Source organism: Micropterus dolomieu, linkage group LG12 (genome assembly GCF_021292245.1).
Source record: "Micropterus dolomieu isolate WLL.071019.BEF.003 ecotype Adirondacks linkage group LG12, ASM2129224v1, whole genome shotgun sequence".
In the NCBI taxonomy this organism is placed as follows: domain Eukaryota; kingdom Metazoa; phylum Chordata; class Actinopteri; order Centrarchiformes; family Centrarchidae; genus Micropterus; species Micropterus dolomieu.
Window position 1 is genome coordinate 14,396,623 of NC_060161.1, and position 14,767 is coordinate 14,411,389.

The following is a 14,767-nucleotide window of genomic DNA, read 5'->3' on the forward strand; positions in this document are numbered from 1 at the left end:
ATAAGGTAGGGCACCAGTAGGGACTAGAGGCTACATCTCATAGAAGACTGATGTCATTTGACATTTACTCATTTAGATGATCCGAACAACTGTAAAGTAAGAACAGGTTTCAGTGAACTCACTGTTATTATTCAGATATATTTTACTACAGAGCTACTATAAGAATTTACAAGTTGCCAAAGAATGATGGTTATTTTCGAAGGAGGAGATGTTGGCAAAAAGAAGCTGCCCCCCAAACTAATGTGTTGCAGATGCCTCTTGCTGGCTCACAGTGTAACTCAAAGTTTTTGTCGCTGTTTTCAGCTCATAACCAAAAGGTGCAAAATCTCTTATTCTTGACACTGAGGATGGATTTTTAGACCATGCGTCAAGACACATAATGGGTTTTTAATTTGCCGGTGTTCCTTCACAAGACGAAAAAAACCTATTAGTCCTGTCGTTCCCTTTTTGTCACACAGACTCTTAGCAGTATAAAAAAACCCAGTACCTGGTACAGACCAACATTTCCTGCTGCTGTATACATGATGTTTTATATGTTATATATATAAATCATGAGCACAGCAAGATGTTATTGACTGTCGGTTCAGGTTGCTTTTTTTCCTTAACACTGCTGCCATCTGCTGGCCAATAATCAGCAATGCAAGTGGGAGCTCAGCTTCTGCTCTCGCGATATTTGCACCCTTGGACCAAAACAGGAATTGAAATATGGCATCGGTGTTCGGTGGAGTAGAGGGGTGAGAATGAGTTAAAATATACAAAGAAACTTGCCCAATGGTGTTTTTTTTAATTGTCAGTTAGGAATAGTGTGTATACCAGGATTTTATTCGTGTTTTAGCGGTTGCCATGTAGAAAGTTAGGGTAATGGCTCATACTGAAAGATTTCATACTGACTATAGCATTGTCTTCTGACTGTGTGCGTGTCTCGTGATCACTTCCTCCCCCTTACATGCACCTACATGCTGTGGGTAACTCACTGCCATATGAAATTTCGCAGCAACTTCTTTACAAATGACGTGAATGTACATGTGAAAAATATATATTTTAGACCCTTTTTGCACTTCAAAACAAGGAGTATCTGAGTCCTTGCTGCCTCACCTGTGAGTCTATATATCACAGCAAATGAATATCTGTTTGTTCTTTATGTTGCCTTGATGGTGTGTGCTGTATGCACGTGCTTCTGTTTCTCTAGGGGAGGGACCCACTCCAAAGTGGTGTTGGTGGCAGCAGATGGAAAGATCCTGGCAGAGACAGAGGGACCATCCACCAACCACTGGGTGAGCAGAAGCAGGGATGGTAGGAGGGGTAGTTAAGAGAAATGTAGGAAACAAATTAGGGTTGGCAGTGAAGAATGGTTTGTACTAGCCTCATAGGTTTGATAGATGTTTTTTCCCCTTTCATAGCCAAAACAAATGCCAAGAAACTTCAAAAACGTGTGTGTGTGTGTGTGTACAGTTGGTTGGTGTGGACAAATGTATTGAAGTCATCAACGACATGGTCCAGAGAGCCAAGGTGGAGGCAGGGCTGGATCCAAACACGCCACTATGCTCATTGGTCAGTAAAACAGTTTGTCTAATGCCTTTACACTTTTGTTGTCCTCTAATGAAAGTATTTGGTTAAGAAGTGGCAAGGAGAAAAATCTCAACACATATTTCTGTGTGTGTGTGTGTGTGTGTGTGTGTGTGTGTGTGTGTGCAGGGAATGTCACTGAGTGGAGGGGAGCAGAAGGATGCTATTGACAAACTGATCTCTCAGATGAAGGAACGCTTCCCCACTCTCAGCCAGCACTACTTCATCACCACCGATGCCATCGGCGCCATTGCGACTGCCAGCGATCGTGGTAACTGGTCCTTTTCTGTTGTGTCATTGTCCTGCTGTCAGACCTCGGCATAAAACTAAACAGTGCTGGAGAGACATGCATTAAGGAGTTGCATGCATTTACACTAAATTTAATGTCACTCGCAAAAGCATTCTTATTTTCAACGATTTATACTATATACATTTGCCTAAAATGTAACTAAAAGCCATAGATATTCTATATTATAAACATTTTTATAGGATATAAATGTGCACATCAGATATTTTTTAGTAAATGATTTTACTGTAGATTAATTTACACTTTTGAACAACCTAAATTTACATTTGAAAGATACTCACAGTTAAAAGTAGAGTTAATAAATGTCATGACAGGGCAAGGCTTGATACTTTACCCCCTTAGGTGTGGCCGTGTAAAAGCAATCCCATTTATAGTATGTCTTTCCAAACTTTATGGCCTAATGAAATCAACACAGTCTTCGTTATTATCACATCTACAGCTCTGTTTTTTCTGCAGGAGGTGTAGTGCTGATATCAGGGACCGGCTCTAATTGCAAGTTACTCAATCCCGATGGCTCCCAGATTGGCTGCGGAGGCTGGGGTCACATGATGGGTGATGAAGGATCAGGTAACCATGGCAATATGTGTATGAATAATTTATAGCTTTATTGATTATACCCAATGCTTTAGGCGTCTTCCTATCCTTCAGCGTTCTGGATCGCTCATTCGGCGGTGAAGACGGTGTTTGATGCCAGAGACAACCTGGTCGCTCCCCCTCACGACGTTACACGTGTCACAAAAGCCATGGAGGAATACTTCCAGGTCAGTGAGCAGTGTGTTCACTTATACAAGGATACCAGCTCACGTTTGCGCTGGGAAGTGCTGAGTAAAGCACATTCACGCATCTTTGTGCTGACGCACAAATTAAGAAATGGTCCGGGGGCTTGGAACAAAAAATCCGTTGATTGTCACCTGATGGCGTTTCTCTCTTCTGATGCATGCTGGGAAAACATGCGTATGTGGAAAAACGTGGAATTTTTTTTCTCAGGTGTCAGATCTGATGGGCATGCTGCCGCACCTCTACAGAAACTTCCAGAAGTCCCATTTCGCTGGTTTCTGCAAGAAGCTGGCTGAAGGTCAGCGCTGCATCACTTCCTGCTCGGTTCTGTTGTGAAAAGAAAGAAAAGGAAAAGATTAGAGTGGAAGGTCAAAATAAAAGTTTTGTGTGCATGTGTTTCAGGTGCAGTAGCAGGGGATGCTCTCTGTCGGTATGTGTTCACTCAGGCTGGGAGAGTCCTGGCAAAACATGTTGAAGCAGTTTTACCTGCAGCACAAGAGGTAACGTACACAGACACATTCATTCGTTTGAAACATTATGTACATTTGTTTCTTGTAACGTCTTCATCTGTCTGTCATGACAGCCTCTACTGAGTAGTGACCTCGGCCTGCCCATCCTGTGTGAGGGCTCAGTGTGGAAGAGCTGGGAGCTTCTGAAGCCCGGTCAGTGTCCCACAAATCAAGAAAATGGGCCCCATCATTTTAATGCCACAATAAAACTGTTCCTCTAAATCTCAGTTTCCTCTCCTTCTTTTCTGCATTTCTGTCTCTGATCAGGGTTCACCGAGGTCTTGGATAAAGTGGCGTCATCTGACAAGTTCAAGGGTCGTTTCCGTGGCTACAGCCTCCTGATTTTGCAGCAATCTTCGGCCCTCGGAGGCGCTAGTCTGGGGGCTCGGAGCATGGGCGCCACCATAACTATGGATTACACAGCTAACGTCGACATTTTCTACCGACACACTTTCAATAGCAGCCAATGAGAGTTCAAACCAATCAGTGCTCAGCTAAAGGGAAAATGTATGGGCCAAGATATGATTATTATCATCCTCGCTAATAACTCTTACTATAATGATAATGATCATAAAGATTGTGTAATAATTGCACTTTATTTTATCTCACTGCACGATACCAAGACTGTGGTTGAACAAAGTTTTTTTTACAGCTCCATGCCGGTTATTCTGACAGTGGAATCAATATTACTTTAATTTGGACTGTCTAGACCACTTGTTTACATTTGACATTTATAATAAAAATACTGGCAACTTGACAGAAAGCTCCTTCAGGGTTGTGAATAATCTCCCAGGATAATTGCAGTTCCATCTAAGCTGTGATCCTTAAAATCACTGTTATGTCTGAAGTAAGTTGTATCATTTTAAAATTCCTAAATGCAAGTGTAGGTTTTAAAGATGCTCACTGTTTAAATGTTATTCTGTTATTATGGGCAGACATATGACTCCTTTAACCTGCTGGTAACTACCAGCTGTTTGCACCTATTTCCAGTAAAAATGCCATTAGGCCTAGATGCATGATTCTGGTCTCCTTTGATAGGTCAGAATTTATTAAAGACCATCACATCCCAGCCATCATCCTGTAGGTTATAATGCAACTGAATATCTTCTAATACAAATGTATCTGTAAAACAGATGAAAAGAAACTTATACATTTATTACACAATTTTTCAAAATACACCAGGTGAATGTCCATGTGTTTGCCATATTTACTGTTTATATGTTCACTGGTATTGGGAGTTTTCTTCAAAACACTATTTCTGTCCATACAACCACATTCCAAATAACATAGAGCATCCAAAACAGTGAAATATTGATTAAAAAACAGGGCTGTAAGTGGGCTCTGTCTTGAGCAGATGAATTGTTTGGTACATTGGACGTCTGTGTAACAAAACCAACACTTTTGTCATTTACTAGCAGATGGTGCTATTACACAACCTTTCCACTCCACTGTGTCTGCATTTGTTAATGCAATAACTAGCAAGAAGCCCGTATTCCCACGGAGCCACGTGTACTGTGACATTATTTGATGCATCTTGAAAACAATCTTTGTTCACAACACAATTGTTTTCCTGTCATACGTTTTGTAATTTTGAGGCCGAGGCTGCCGAGTTTTCCTCTGACGAAACGTATTATTGTCTGGGACCTGCAGAGCTTCAATATGAATCCAAGAGTATACAGCAGCTTAAATATACTGCCAAGAGCAGATGATGACTCTTTAAGTACCACCGTAGTGCCTCATACACAAAGAGAGGAACTTTAAATGGGGTATAGTTTTTCCATGTCCAACTAAAGTTTCATTCAGTTAGATCTGACTGTTTTAATTATAAAAGTGATTGCTGTAAATCTGGGAATGAAAATAGTTGTCTTTTTTATCTTCATATTGCCACATGACCGTGTTCAAATAAATACCCTGTTCCTGGAAACACCACTATAAAACTGAACCAGAGCAATCTGTATCACACCATGTTGCTCACCGCAGTCATGCCTCTTGCTGTATTAGAATTTAAAATGCGGAGCTATTCTGCATGCCTGCCGAGAATTGCATGCATCTCGCGGTAGGCAACACTGGTACATGCTGAGAAAAGAGGTGGACGCAAATCTCGGCAGGTAGCTTTCATCATTTGTTCTGCCGAATTATGCATCCAGCTCTTAAGGTCCATTTCAGACACTTTGCTGTGCACACTGATGAAATGCAGTTAACACCACATATTTTTGCTGAATCATAAGGTATTCTACTATGTTGTAAGAAAATATTGATGACTGTTAACATTCATAAAATATATAGGCTACTCAGGGGCAGATTGGCCATCAGGAACTTCGGGAACATTCCCGAATGGCCGGTCCATTTCAGGCCGAACCAGCTGGTATTCAAGAGTTTTTATTTTTCAGTTTCTTATGTTCAACTTTAAATGATCCGCACCGTCCGGCCAGTCAGCTGCAGCTAACGCTGTCTGTGTCTATCAGACTGGGCCAAACTAATACTTTCAACATTGAGGGGGATACCAGCGCCACTCCCAACTTGGATGAAATTCGTTTTTGTTGAAATCTGATTGGCTCAATGGCACCGATCAAAGGAGTTTACTTTCCAGCTGGAGTTCAAAAAATATGAATTAAGAAGGGAAAAAAAAATGTTGGTACAAGAGGCAGCTAAATGTGCCAAATTAACCAACCTCTTCCTTGGTGGAAAGGTGCTGTGGCAACACATAACCTGAGATTATTTTTATATGCATTTATGTTTAGGCAAATAGGCTATATTATATATTTAGGCTATATATATTATAAACAACAGTTGAAGGAATGAGGAACAGGAGAAGCTGTAGAAGAAGGACGATGAAGAGAAGCAGCAGGAGGAGAAGGACAATGGAACCAGAAACAGTGACAGGTACAGGGGCGGTGTGGATTATTGTTAGTTATATTTGTTACTGATGTTCGTCTCCTGCATATGTAGCTGTACAATCAGTAAAAGCAGAGGGTCCAGCACAGGGATAGGCCTACTCAGAGTTGAAGATGAGGGATTTGATTTTTATGCACACACATACACACTGCTCTATTTTATGGGACTGCATTGTAGTTTCTGGGTATATTTAACTATTTTAGCATTCTGACTGACTCAGGCTCGTCTGGCTTAAACTAAAACGTTTCTTGAAGGTCTTCATCATAATGAAATTGACTGTATTCAGTACAACACTATATATTAAAATAACTGCAAAAAATCCTTCTCCACGCCCCCACACAGCAAATGTACAGAAGGCCTCTTCGTCTCAAAGTCCCGGGCTGAATTTCACTCCCAGTACATCCCTGAGGCTACTTCGAATCACTTATCAGCACTGATGAACTCCACAAAGAATATTATATGGTTTTTAAATAGTACTTGGAGGTGCGTGCAAGACTCTATGTTGTGTTATTTGGACTTTTTTTTATGTCTGCATGAGGAGAAAGTGGAGCAGAGCGTGAGAAAACTCAGTCCTCCTCTGTTTCTGTGAGCACTGTCCATGTCCCAGTGCTCCATGTTACTGTCACTGAATCACAGCATTGCAGTATGTACAGTAGCCTACCTGGCTCCACATAACCTGGAGCAGGAGTCATGTGATAGAAAAGCGTAAGTAGCAGGTGTGTGTTGCCACAGGTAACAGAGTAAACATCAATAGAATGAACAGAGTTTAATTCAAAACAGTCGCAGTAACATTCTGGCTCTGGCACAGAGAGCCTGCAGACAGCTGAGCTGAGCTGCTGTGATGGTGCACTAAGGTTACTCTGAGGAATCAAGAAAACCATCAGATGTTTCCCTTGAAACGCCTGAAGGTAAATACTCTGATATTTGAGCTGCTTGATTTGTCTTGTCTGTTTATTTTCTCTCGTCTTTGAGTTGAATTATGCCACAGTGTGCTTTATTTGTTTTCCAACGTATGTTTGGAATTGAAATGAGGATGTAAAAAAAAATGTGAAAAACATTTCTCCTGCTGCTGGAGCTATTACCTCTTCACACATTTGCTGACCTTTTTCCCTCTCTCGTACATGGAGTCTGCAGCCTCGAGGCAAACTTGTCACCCTCCATAAACTGTGCCTCTATGTCGGTCAGCATTACTGTTAACTGTGTTACAAACCTGAATCTCAGCTCATGCATATCAGCCTCTCTCTCTTCAATGATCTTTCTTTATTAAACCCTCAGAGGACCCAAATCCAGATTTCATTCTTACTGTACAAAGATTTTTCCTCACAACCTTGTCACTGCTATTCTATTTTAATTGAACAAAATTAATAGCTGTTAGAGGAATGTGATTGGTTTTTATGATACATTGTCCTACAAGGACTTACTCACAGCAATTGCAGAACAAATTTGTTTCCTACTATTAAAGAAAATGCATTTTTTTATTTGAGTCAAGGATCCAAATACTTCCTCCACCACTGTATGCCAAACAGCTGTGGTCAAACCATTGCTCCTGATACTGTAGTGTGTGAATCCTGTCTTTGGGCAGCTGTACTGTGTTTTAGACCGTCCTCATACTCATAGTGAACTCATGTTAGGTAACACTTTCACAATGTATGTTTTTGTCTTTCAGACTATGGGCTTGATGCCTTTGGGGAGATTTGTCACCACTTATAGTAGTGACTATAAACCCCTTAGTGAGCGCCACCCACAGGTCAACCAGCTGAAGCCCAGACCTGAAGCTAAAGTGGCTCCTCCATATGTCAACCCACCTCAGGTTGGATGGATTAATGGATGGACAGACAGATTGATAGATCAATAGATTGACTTACTGTCATGTTATTTTTATAGACTGGATTTCATGACTACTTTTACAAGACAACTAACAGCAACTATGGCTCAGGTGGCTGTTCACAGGTGAACTGCAACAACATGCAGCAAGTTCACAGTAATGTGCTTTATATTCTAACTAGCTTTCTGCTGCCAGTACCACCATCACTCTCTCTGTACTCTATCCCGCAGCCTCTCCCTTGCTCCCTCTTCCCTTGCTCCCTCTTCCCTGCCTCTTTGCCTCCATTTGGCATCCTCGCTCGTTCCGTTTCCGAGGCATCTGGGGTTGTTGGCTCCGCCCTGACAGAGGCCAGGACACAGGAAGTGGGAGTTGCCAGGGACACCGGGCCTGTACTTGGCAAGGAGGAGAGAGGTCAGCTGCGCTATGTTTGTGGTAGAAAGGGTAAGGAGTTGTCTGTATCTGTCTGAAACACACTCATACACACACACAGACACATATATATATCTATATATAGAAACACACACACACACATACATCTATCATATATATATATACACACACACACACACATCTAAGCTGGCAGCTGCAGTGGTAATCAGTCCATTTTCTTCATTTGACAGCTAATGAATTGGAGCAGCAAGTGGCAAAAGATGAGGCGCTGCAGAAGACTGATGTTCTCTATGAGGAAGGTCAGATGGCTGTGTTTGTGTTGCTTTGTTTTTTGAAATTCACCAGATGCTTTCACTGTTTAATCTGCCACTCTTTAGCCCGTTCTTGTTTGAAGGGCTTTCCAACTGTAGATAATTTTCCAAAGGGGCTCTTGGAGTAGAGAGCCACGCGTCATTTTCAAAAACCCGTTCCATATTTGTGCACTTTCAGGTGTGATTGTGTTGTCATCTCATGTCAGTGCGGCCTGCTGTGAAGATCTCCTTGGATATGTCTGCAGAGAAGCCGGGCTGCAGCACCTGCTACACCTTCCTGTGGCCTCCAGTCCAATTATCACAATCGAAGGTAGAACAACACTGTCACACATAGAAACACACTCGTCCCATGATGCATAACCTTAATAACTAAAAACATTACTTGTTTACAGTGATATCAACGCCACAACTTTTTGTGAGGTTAAGAGGTCAGGCTATTTCACTAGAAGATAATGTTTACTAAAATAAAGTCATTTTTAGAGCAGCTCTCTTAGACACAACAGTACTTTGAGCTGAATGATAACATCAGCATGCTAACATGGTGCTAATGACAATGCTAACATGAGCAGGTAAGCAGGTACTGTATGTTTACAATTGTCATCATTCTAGTTTGGCAGGCTAGCATGCTAACATGTGTTAACTCAAAAGTGCAGCTGAGGAATGCCATTAGTTTTGTTAGTATCAAAGTTCTTACAATTCACCCTGAGGACTGAATGCATTTAGTTCTTTTGAATGTTTCATGGCAGATCACTTTTTAAAACCGTTAAAGCCTGGCCTGTGAAAACAAGTAACATGTTAATTATTGAGCTGAGGTGCCGGTAGGCAGATTTTGTTAGCTTGGGACTGAGCCCATGTTTTTGGTCTTTATGCTAAACTAAGCTAAGCGAACAGCTGCTGAGCTGGAGCTATGTATACACCAGAAAGAGTGGTAGTCATCTTCTCATCTGACTCTCAGCAAGAAAGTGATTAAGTGTACTTCCCAAAAATATTTGAGTGTTGTTAAAATATTGATTCATTAACCTGTAAGCAGGTGCGTGAAAAATCATAGTAAAGTGTAAGAAAACTTTATTTAATTGTAGTATTTGAGTGAATGTACTTTGTTAATTCCCACATCTGATTAGAAGCTGAAAAATGGGATAACAGCACCTGCTTGAGGGGCTTGAGACATGCTGTTGGACTGAATAGCAGCCCCTTCCTCCAGCCTACTTCCAGGCAGTGCAGCTGGTAAGCTACAGACCCGAACCTCCCCTTTTAACAACTAACATTATTTTCAAAATTATTTTAGATTTCTCTTGTACGTGCATTATTGTGTTGTTTTCTATCCTTTCCCCTCGCTCTCAGCTATGCATTGGAAACTGAGTGCCCTAATAGTTGTTGCTTTAAGATGCAAACCTTCCCTCCTGCCACCCCTCGTGGCAGCACAATACCTCTGGCCCATGTGCAGCCAACGGTCTACAGCACAGAGCCCAGAAGGACGCCACAGTTGACAGAATACCAGGCCAGGTACACTGTTGAGGTAAGGAGAGGGTGGTAGAGTGGTCGACTATGTGTGTGTGTGTGTGTGTGATGATCACTGACCTCTAGCCCTGCTTATTGGCTTTTTATGTGTCTTTAATTACCGTGTGTGTCTCTTCCTAGTGGGCCCAACCTAAGATCCAGCAGACTGACTTTCACCATGATCGTCCTGCTCGTCACCAGAAACTTTATCTTTCACTCTGAATCTCAACTTTTGTTTCAAAACACAGCAGATTAAAAAAAAAACATTGTTTGTGTTTCTAGCTACACATGATGAACCAGTGAGTTTAAAGTTCTGCTTCTTCATCCAACCACCTGCACTTTTCAAGGCACACTAGAAATCCTTCCTAACTGAGGTAACGGTCAAAGCTTGTGTCTGTGATTCTCAGTTATCTTGCCTCAGGATAGAGAAGCTGAGGATGAGTCATAACAGCAGTAAAACCTGCTGCTGGCAGACACCCAAAGGAGACAGTAAAATGTGTGCTTGTTGTCACCCTCCTGTTGGGACGAGATTTAAACGTTCATGCGGCAGTGCAGTGGTGGAGGAAGTACACGGGTTCTTTACTTAAGTATAACTACAAATACCACAATTTAGAAATACTTTCTTACAGGTAAAAGTTCAGCATACCAACATTTACTAAATTGATAGTAAAGCAAAATGTACTTAAAGCATCAAATGTCAAATTACTCATTATGCAGAATGGTCTCTTCCTAAAGGTTACATTATTAACCTATAAATATTGAATATTGAAAACAATTATTAGTATTCATGCACTAACTTGTAAACAGTATTTTAATGTTGTTGCTAGTTGAGGTGGAGTTAATTTTAACTGCATGCCTCAACTGTTGCATACTTTTATCTTAATGCATCGTATCAGATGATTTGTTTTCAAAATCCTTATTTGCAGAGTGACAAATTCACAGTACTTAAATTCATTTTCTATAATGTTTCTGTAGAAATAGCATATCCATATGTCCACACATCCATAGCACATTTATATTTCAGCAAAATAACAATAAGAGATTATCTTTCACACATCAAACTCACCAAACATTTACAATTATTTAAAACTGGATCAAATATGAAGCAAAGGCTCAGGGTGAAAATATTCCTTAAAAGCTGAAATTATATATAATATTTAAGAAGTGTGGATTCATGGTGGTCTCCGTTTAAGTTAATACCGTCCAACATTGTAAGAGATCTGAGTCCAGAAAATAAAGTCAACACTCTCTTCTAGCTAAATTTCAGCTATGACGCTAATGCTAGCATTACTCACAGAGCTTGTTGCAACCTTTTATACAGTCTGTGGTTGCTATCTGCAATCGCCTGACCAGCTGCGCCAGAAAAAGAGTCATCAGGGTTTAAATCCTCAAGCTTTGGCCTGTCATTGAATGTCATCCACAACAAAAGCATGAAAAGGGCTCAGCAGGAGTAATGTTAACTAACTCCCTGCTCACTTAGCTAACCACAGCTTTATCAAGGCACTGTCAGAAATAGTTCAACAATCATTACACTCAACTGAAATGTTTATCTAAACATATTTTACCCAATATTTAAAGATGCAAACACCATGATGATGTGTAATTTTTGAGATAAAAAAAATCTTCAGTGGTGAGTATTGTCTGAAAGCAGCTTCCTTACTTGCAACCTGACAAATAAGAACATCTGTTTCATACAAGTGAGAGTAACACATTTTAATGTTTAATAAACAGATGATATTTTCCAATATGTAATACAATCCCAAAGTGAATCGGCCATGAAGAAGACATCCACAAGTAGTTTATGGAAACAAAGAAATAAAGTGAAATACAATGTACAATGCTAGATAGTAGGTCAACTTGTCTTGCTGACCAGTGTCTTAGCTGCTGCAAAGAGTAGCCAGCTAGACATAAATCACAACCAACAAACTAAAGTTACAGCTGCAGCAACAGCCATATACAGTTGCTACAGCTACTGCCATAGCCACACCAATAAATACAGCCAGTCACAGCAATGGCTACAACCACAGCCACAGGAACATAAAAGGCTATATATGGCAAAGTGCACGCGCTATACTATGGCAGTTGGAGCTCAGCTTTCTGCCTTAATTGTACTTTTCAGCACATAAATCTCTGAATTGACTTTTTTAGACTACACATAACAACACCAAAATATTAGAGACTAACTTTCTTTTTAATCACAGTTTTTTAATTATTATTATTAAAGAAAATAAACATTTCTCTCGCTGTACAAAGTTAACTGTTCTTAGCTGCAGAGAAGATCCAATATGACCTTAGTCACATCCGTGCCTTTGAAGGTGATGATGTCCTGCTCACTTGATCAGATGGGTGATTTGCAGCAGTGTGTGATGCCACCAGGATGAAAATCTTTTTAGTATTTCTTGATACTCCTTCACATTAAGGTACTTGTGGTGGTTTGGAATAGTAGGTTGTCTTTTAATCACTAGACTTTTACAGTCTGAGACCTTTTCGTTTAGGGAAGTCAGTGCTAATGTCATCCGTGGAGGTCTCCTCCCTCTTCCTCTTTTTCTGAGACTACTCCTGTTCCACCCTGTCCTCTTCCACAATGGGGAAGTAGCACACTACTGATAGTATCATGTGGCCATCTTCAGTGTAGTCAGACACCCTGAACCAGCCTTTTATCTCCTCCTCTGCAGCACTATAGACTGTACGGCCGTCCCTCCCACTCCATAGGCAGGATGTCGTTCCCCCGGTCTGCTCTCAGAACTGCGATATGAACTTTGTTTGGGTGGACTGGAGACAGCGGGAGGCCAGCGGGAGGCCAGCGGGAGGCCAGCGGGAGGCCAGCGGGAGGCCAGCGGGAGGCCAGCGGGAGGCCTGGACGGAGTGATCTGGACAAAATGAATGTCTTAATTATTAGTGCAGAATTATTAAAGTTACTAAAGTATCTAAAATCACACAATTAAAAGTTAAACATTAACTACAATACCTTTTCTTTTCCTGTTGTGGAAGATTTAGGTCAATTAATCTACAATTTAAACACGAGAAACGGGACCACAATATCTCAATATGATTACACATTAGCATTGAATTATGTTACAGTCCTACCTTAAGCCTGCCGGGTTCACCATGATGACCTGTGCTGGTTTTCACCAAACTACAGCACGTAGTATTCTCCATGTCCTCATATTTATAAGTGAAGAGTGATCTCAGGCAGTCCGTCCTGATGTTTGCTATTACGGGCACAGGCGGGTCAGGTTCTCTGGCGAGGCGGCGCTGCAGTTTAGGCATGGACACCGAAAGGGTGTCCAGGTTTTCGATTCAGAAGACAGTTCCTCAAGTTGATGACATCTAGTCTGACATTGTGCCGCCTTCCTAAATGCAAAACAAGATTCATATAACTTTGGTTAAGGGACTTAATGAAGAGTTATAAAGATGTGATCAGTATTTTCCAGCTCACCCAAGCTTTCTGAACACTGTCAACCTAACTCTGCTGGAACTGCTCCATATTCTCATACTCAAAGATGAATTACATTGTTCATACCTGCAGCGATCTGCTCTGGCCCAAGTTCAAGCTCCATATTCATGAAGTACCCGGTGAAGTGTTGTTTTGTTTGAAACCTTACAATCTCCCCAAAAGTATCATTTAGGAGCTGTTTGCTTTCAGTTCCTCCTCAGCAGATGGGGTTTTCCCAGTTTTCATGGAATTGTAAACATTCAAAATTGTAGTTCTTCAGAAAAGTCTAAATTTCAACATCAACTCTACATTCCTATGACAACTGGGCACAATCCATTTGATGAGGAAGATCTTGTGATGCGATGAAAAGCTCCAGAGCAGCTTTTGGGCGGCGATATTCATTTGAACCCACTCGTTCTTTCTACCCTTCCTTAATCAACAAAAGTGGGGAGGATGATCCTGTCTTACTATTAGTTGTAAGCTTGGTCTGCAGCTGACAGAGTGAAAATATAGACATGATTTTTATATATATATAGCTGCAATATTTATGAATTGTAATGACAGACTTTTGGGTTATGCATAAATGTGTTTATGTGGAAACTGTTAAAAATACTATGAAAATCAATATTAAAAAGTGAGTTTGTTGCAACCTGCTGTGCTTTAAGTTATCTCGCCAAAGTATTGCAGTTATTAGGGCATGACTATTAGGTAAAGATGAAAATAGCTTATGTTTATGTGTAAAAGGTGTATGTTGTAGAGGTTAATGTCAATTTGGTGTCTTATCACTGAATTACTGTGTTCAACGGGGCCTTTGCTCATGTGGTTCCTGAAAGAAGGAACTCGGCTTAATGACGAGTGTGAGGAGGAATATTCATACATTATGACAATCTGAGAGACATTAACACTAGAAGCGATAACCACCATCAATCTAAAACTTTCCATGAAACAAAACTTTTAGTTAATTCACAATAAACTCAATTTGCATTTGTTTTTCTTTTAAACCCACATGAATTCTTGAATCCTATAGCCAAGCCAATACACAATAAGACTGCTATTTTATAAGTGTTCTAGATCTACTAATATGTACATAAGACTCAGACTACTTTGTGAGCATTATAAATAAATACAGGTGTTTTTAGCCATGCTAGCAAGACATTCACATTCAAAACAAATTGTTATAACTGTAGTGATCCTGACCTTTTCTCTGCTGCCACAGTCAAATCAGTTATAAATGATCAAACACTGGTTTGGAAA

General features: G+C 40.7%; 2 protein-coding genes and 1 long non-coding RNA gene across 6 annotated transcripts in view; 2 read left to right on the forward strand and 1 right to left on the reverse strand.

Annotated features, from left to right (window-relative positions):
* Positions 1-660: 660 nt before the first annotated feature.
* Positions 661-3,916, forward strand: nagk (N-acetylglucosamine kinase). 2 transcript variants are annotated; one of them, XM_046064121.1, is made up of 10 exons: positions 661-734; positions 1,190-1,274; positions 1,453-1,551; positions 1,696-1,837; positions 2,330-2,440; positions 2,522-2,634; positions 2,861-2,948; positions 3,053-3,150; positions 3,234-3,312; positions 3,427-3,916. In XM_046064121.1, exons 1-10 carry the CDS (start codon positions 706-708, stop codon positions 3,627-3,629), a joined length of 1,047 nt encoding a protein of 348 aa, XP_045920077.1. In that variant the 5' UTR covers positions 661-705; the 3' UTR covers positions 3,630-3,916. The 2 variants fall into 2 exon arrangements, with proteins under 2 accessions (XP_045920077.1, XP_045920078.1); XM_046064122.1 differs by lacking the exon at positions 661-734 and adding an exon at positions 959-1,097.
* A 2,908-nt stretch (positions 3,917-6,824) lies between these two features.
* Positions 6,825-14,767, forward strand: part of LOC123979992 — an 8,273-nt gene continuing 330 nt past the window's right edge. Inside the window, exons 1-9 of one of the 3 annotated variants that reach the window (XM_046064105.1) lie at positions 6,825-6,962; positions 7,721-7,864; positions 7,939-8,004; positions 8,110-8,320; positions 8,500-8,568; positions 8,759-8,890; positions 9,702-9,804; positions 9,922-10,096; positions 10,219-10,373. In XM_046064105.1, coding sequence (XP_045920061.1) covers positions 6,939-6,962; positions 7,721-7,864; positions 7,939-8,004; positions 8,110-8,320; positions 8,500-8,568; positions 8,759-8,890; positions 9,702-9,804; positions 9,922-10,096; positions 10,219-10,299 — 1,005 coding nt within the window. In that variant the 5' untranslated portion in view covers positions 6,825-6,938 and the 3' untranslated portion in view covers positions 10,300-10,373. Of the gene's footprint in view, positions 6,963-7,720; positions 7,865-7,938; positions 8,005-8,109; positions 8,321-8,499; positions 8,569-8,758; positions 8,891-9,701; positions 9,805-9,921; positions 10,097-10,216; positions 10,374-14,767 lie in introns of those variants that run through there. The other 2 variants (XM_046064107.1, XM_046064106.1) reach the window with 2 other exon arrangements.
* Positions 11,776-14,732, reverse strand: LOC123979994. The gene is made up of 3 exons (XR_006827343.1): positions 13,601-14,732; positions 13,165-13,431; positions 11,776-12,947 (listed from the first exon to the last, which is right to left on the reverse strand). It is a non-coding gene; the product is annotated as an uncharacterized LOC123979994 (long non-coding RNA).

What these genes read in the sequence shown, in the direction of transcription:
- nagk (XM_046064121.1), top strand. Translation starts at nt 706, where the DNA reads ATGGCATCGGTGTTCGGTGGAGTAGAGGG. An exon ending in GTGTTCGGTGGAGTAGAGGG is followed by an intron (nt 735 to 1,189) that starts GTGAGAATGAGT and finishes CTGTTTCTCTAG; the next exon opens with GGGAGGGACCCACTCCAAAG. An exon ending in TGCGACTGCCAGCGATCGTG is followed by an intron (nt 1,838 to 2,329) that starts GTAACTGGTCCT and finishes TTTTTTCTGCAG; the next exon opens with GAGGTGTAGTGCTGATATCA.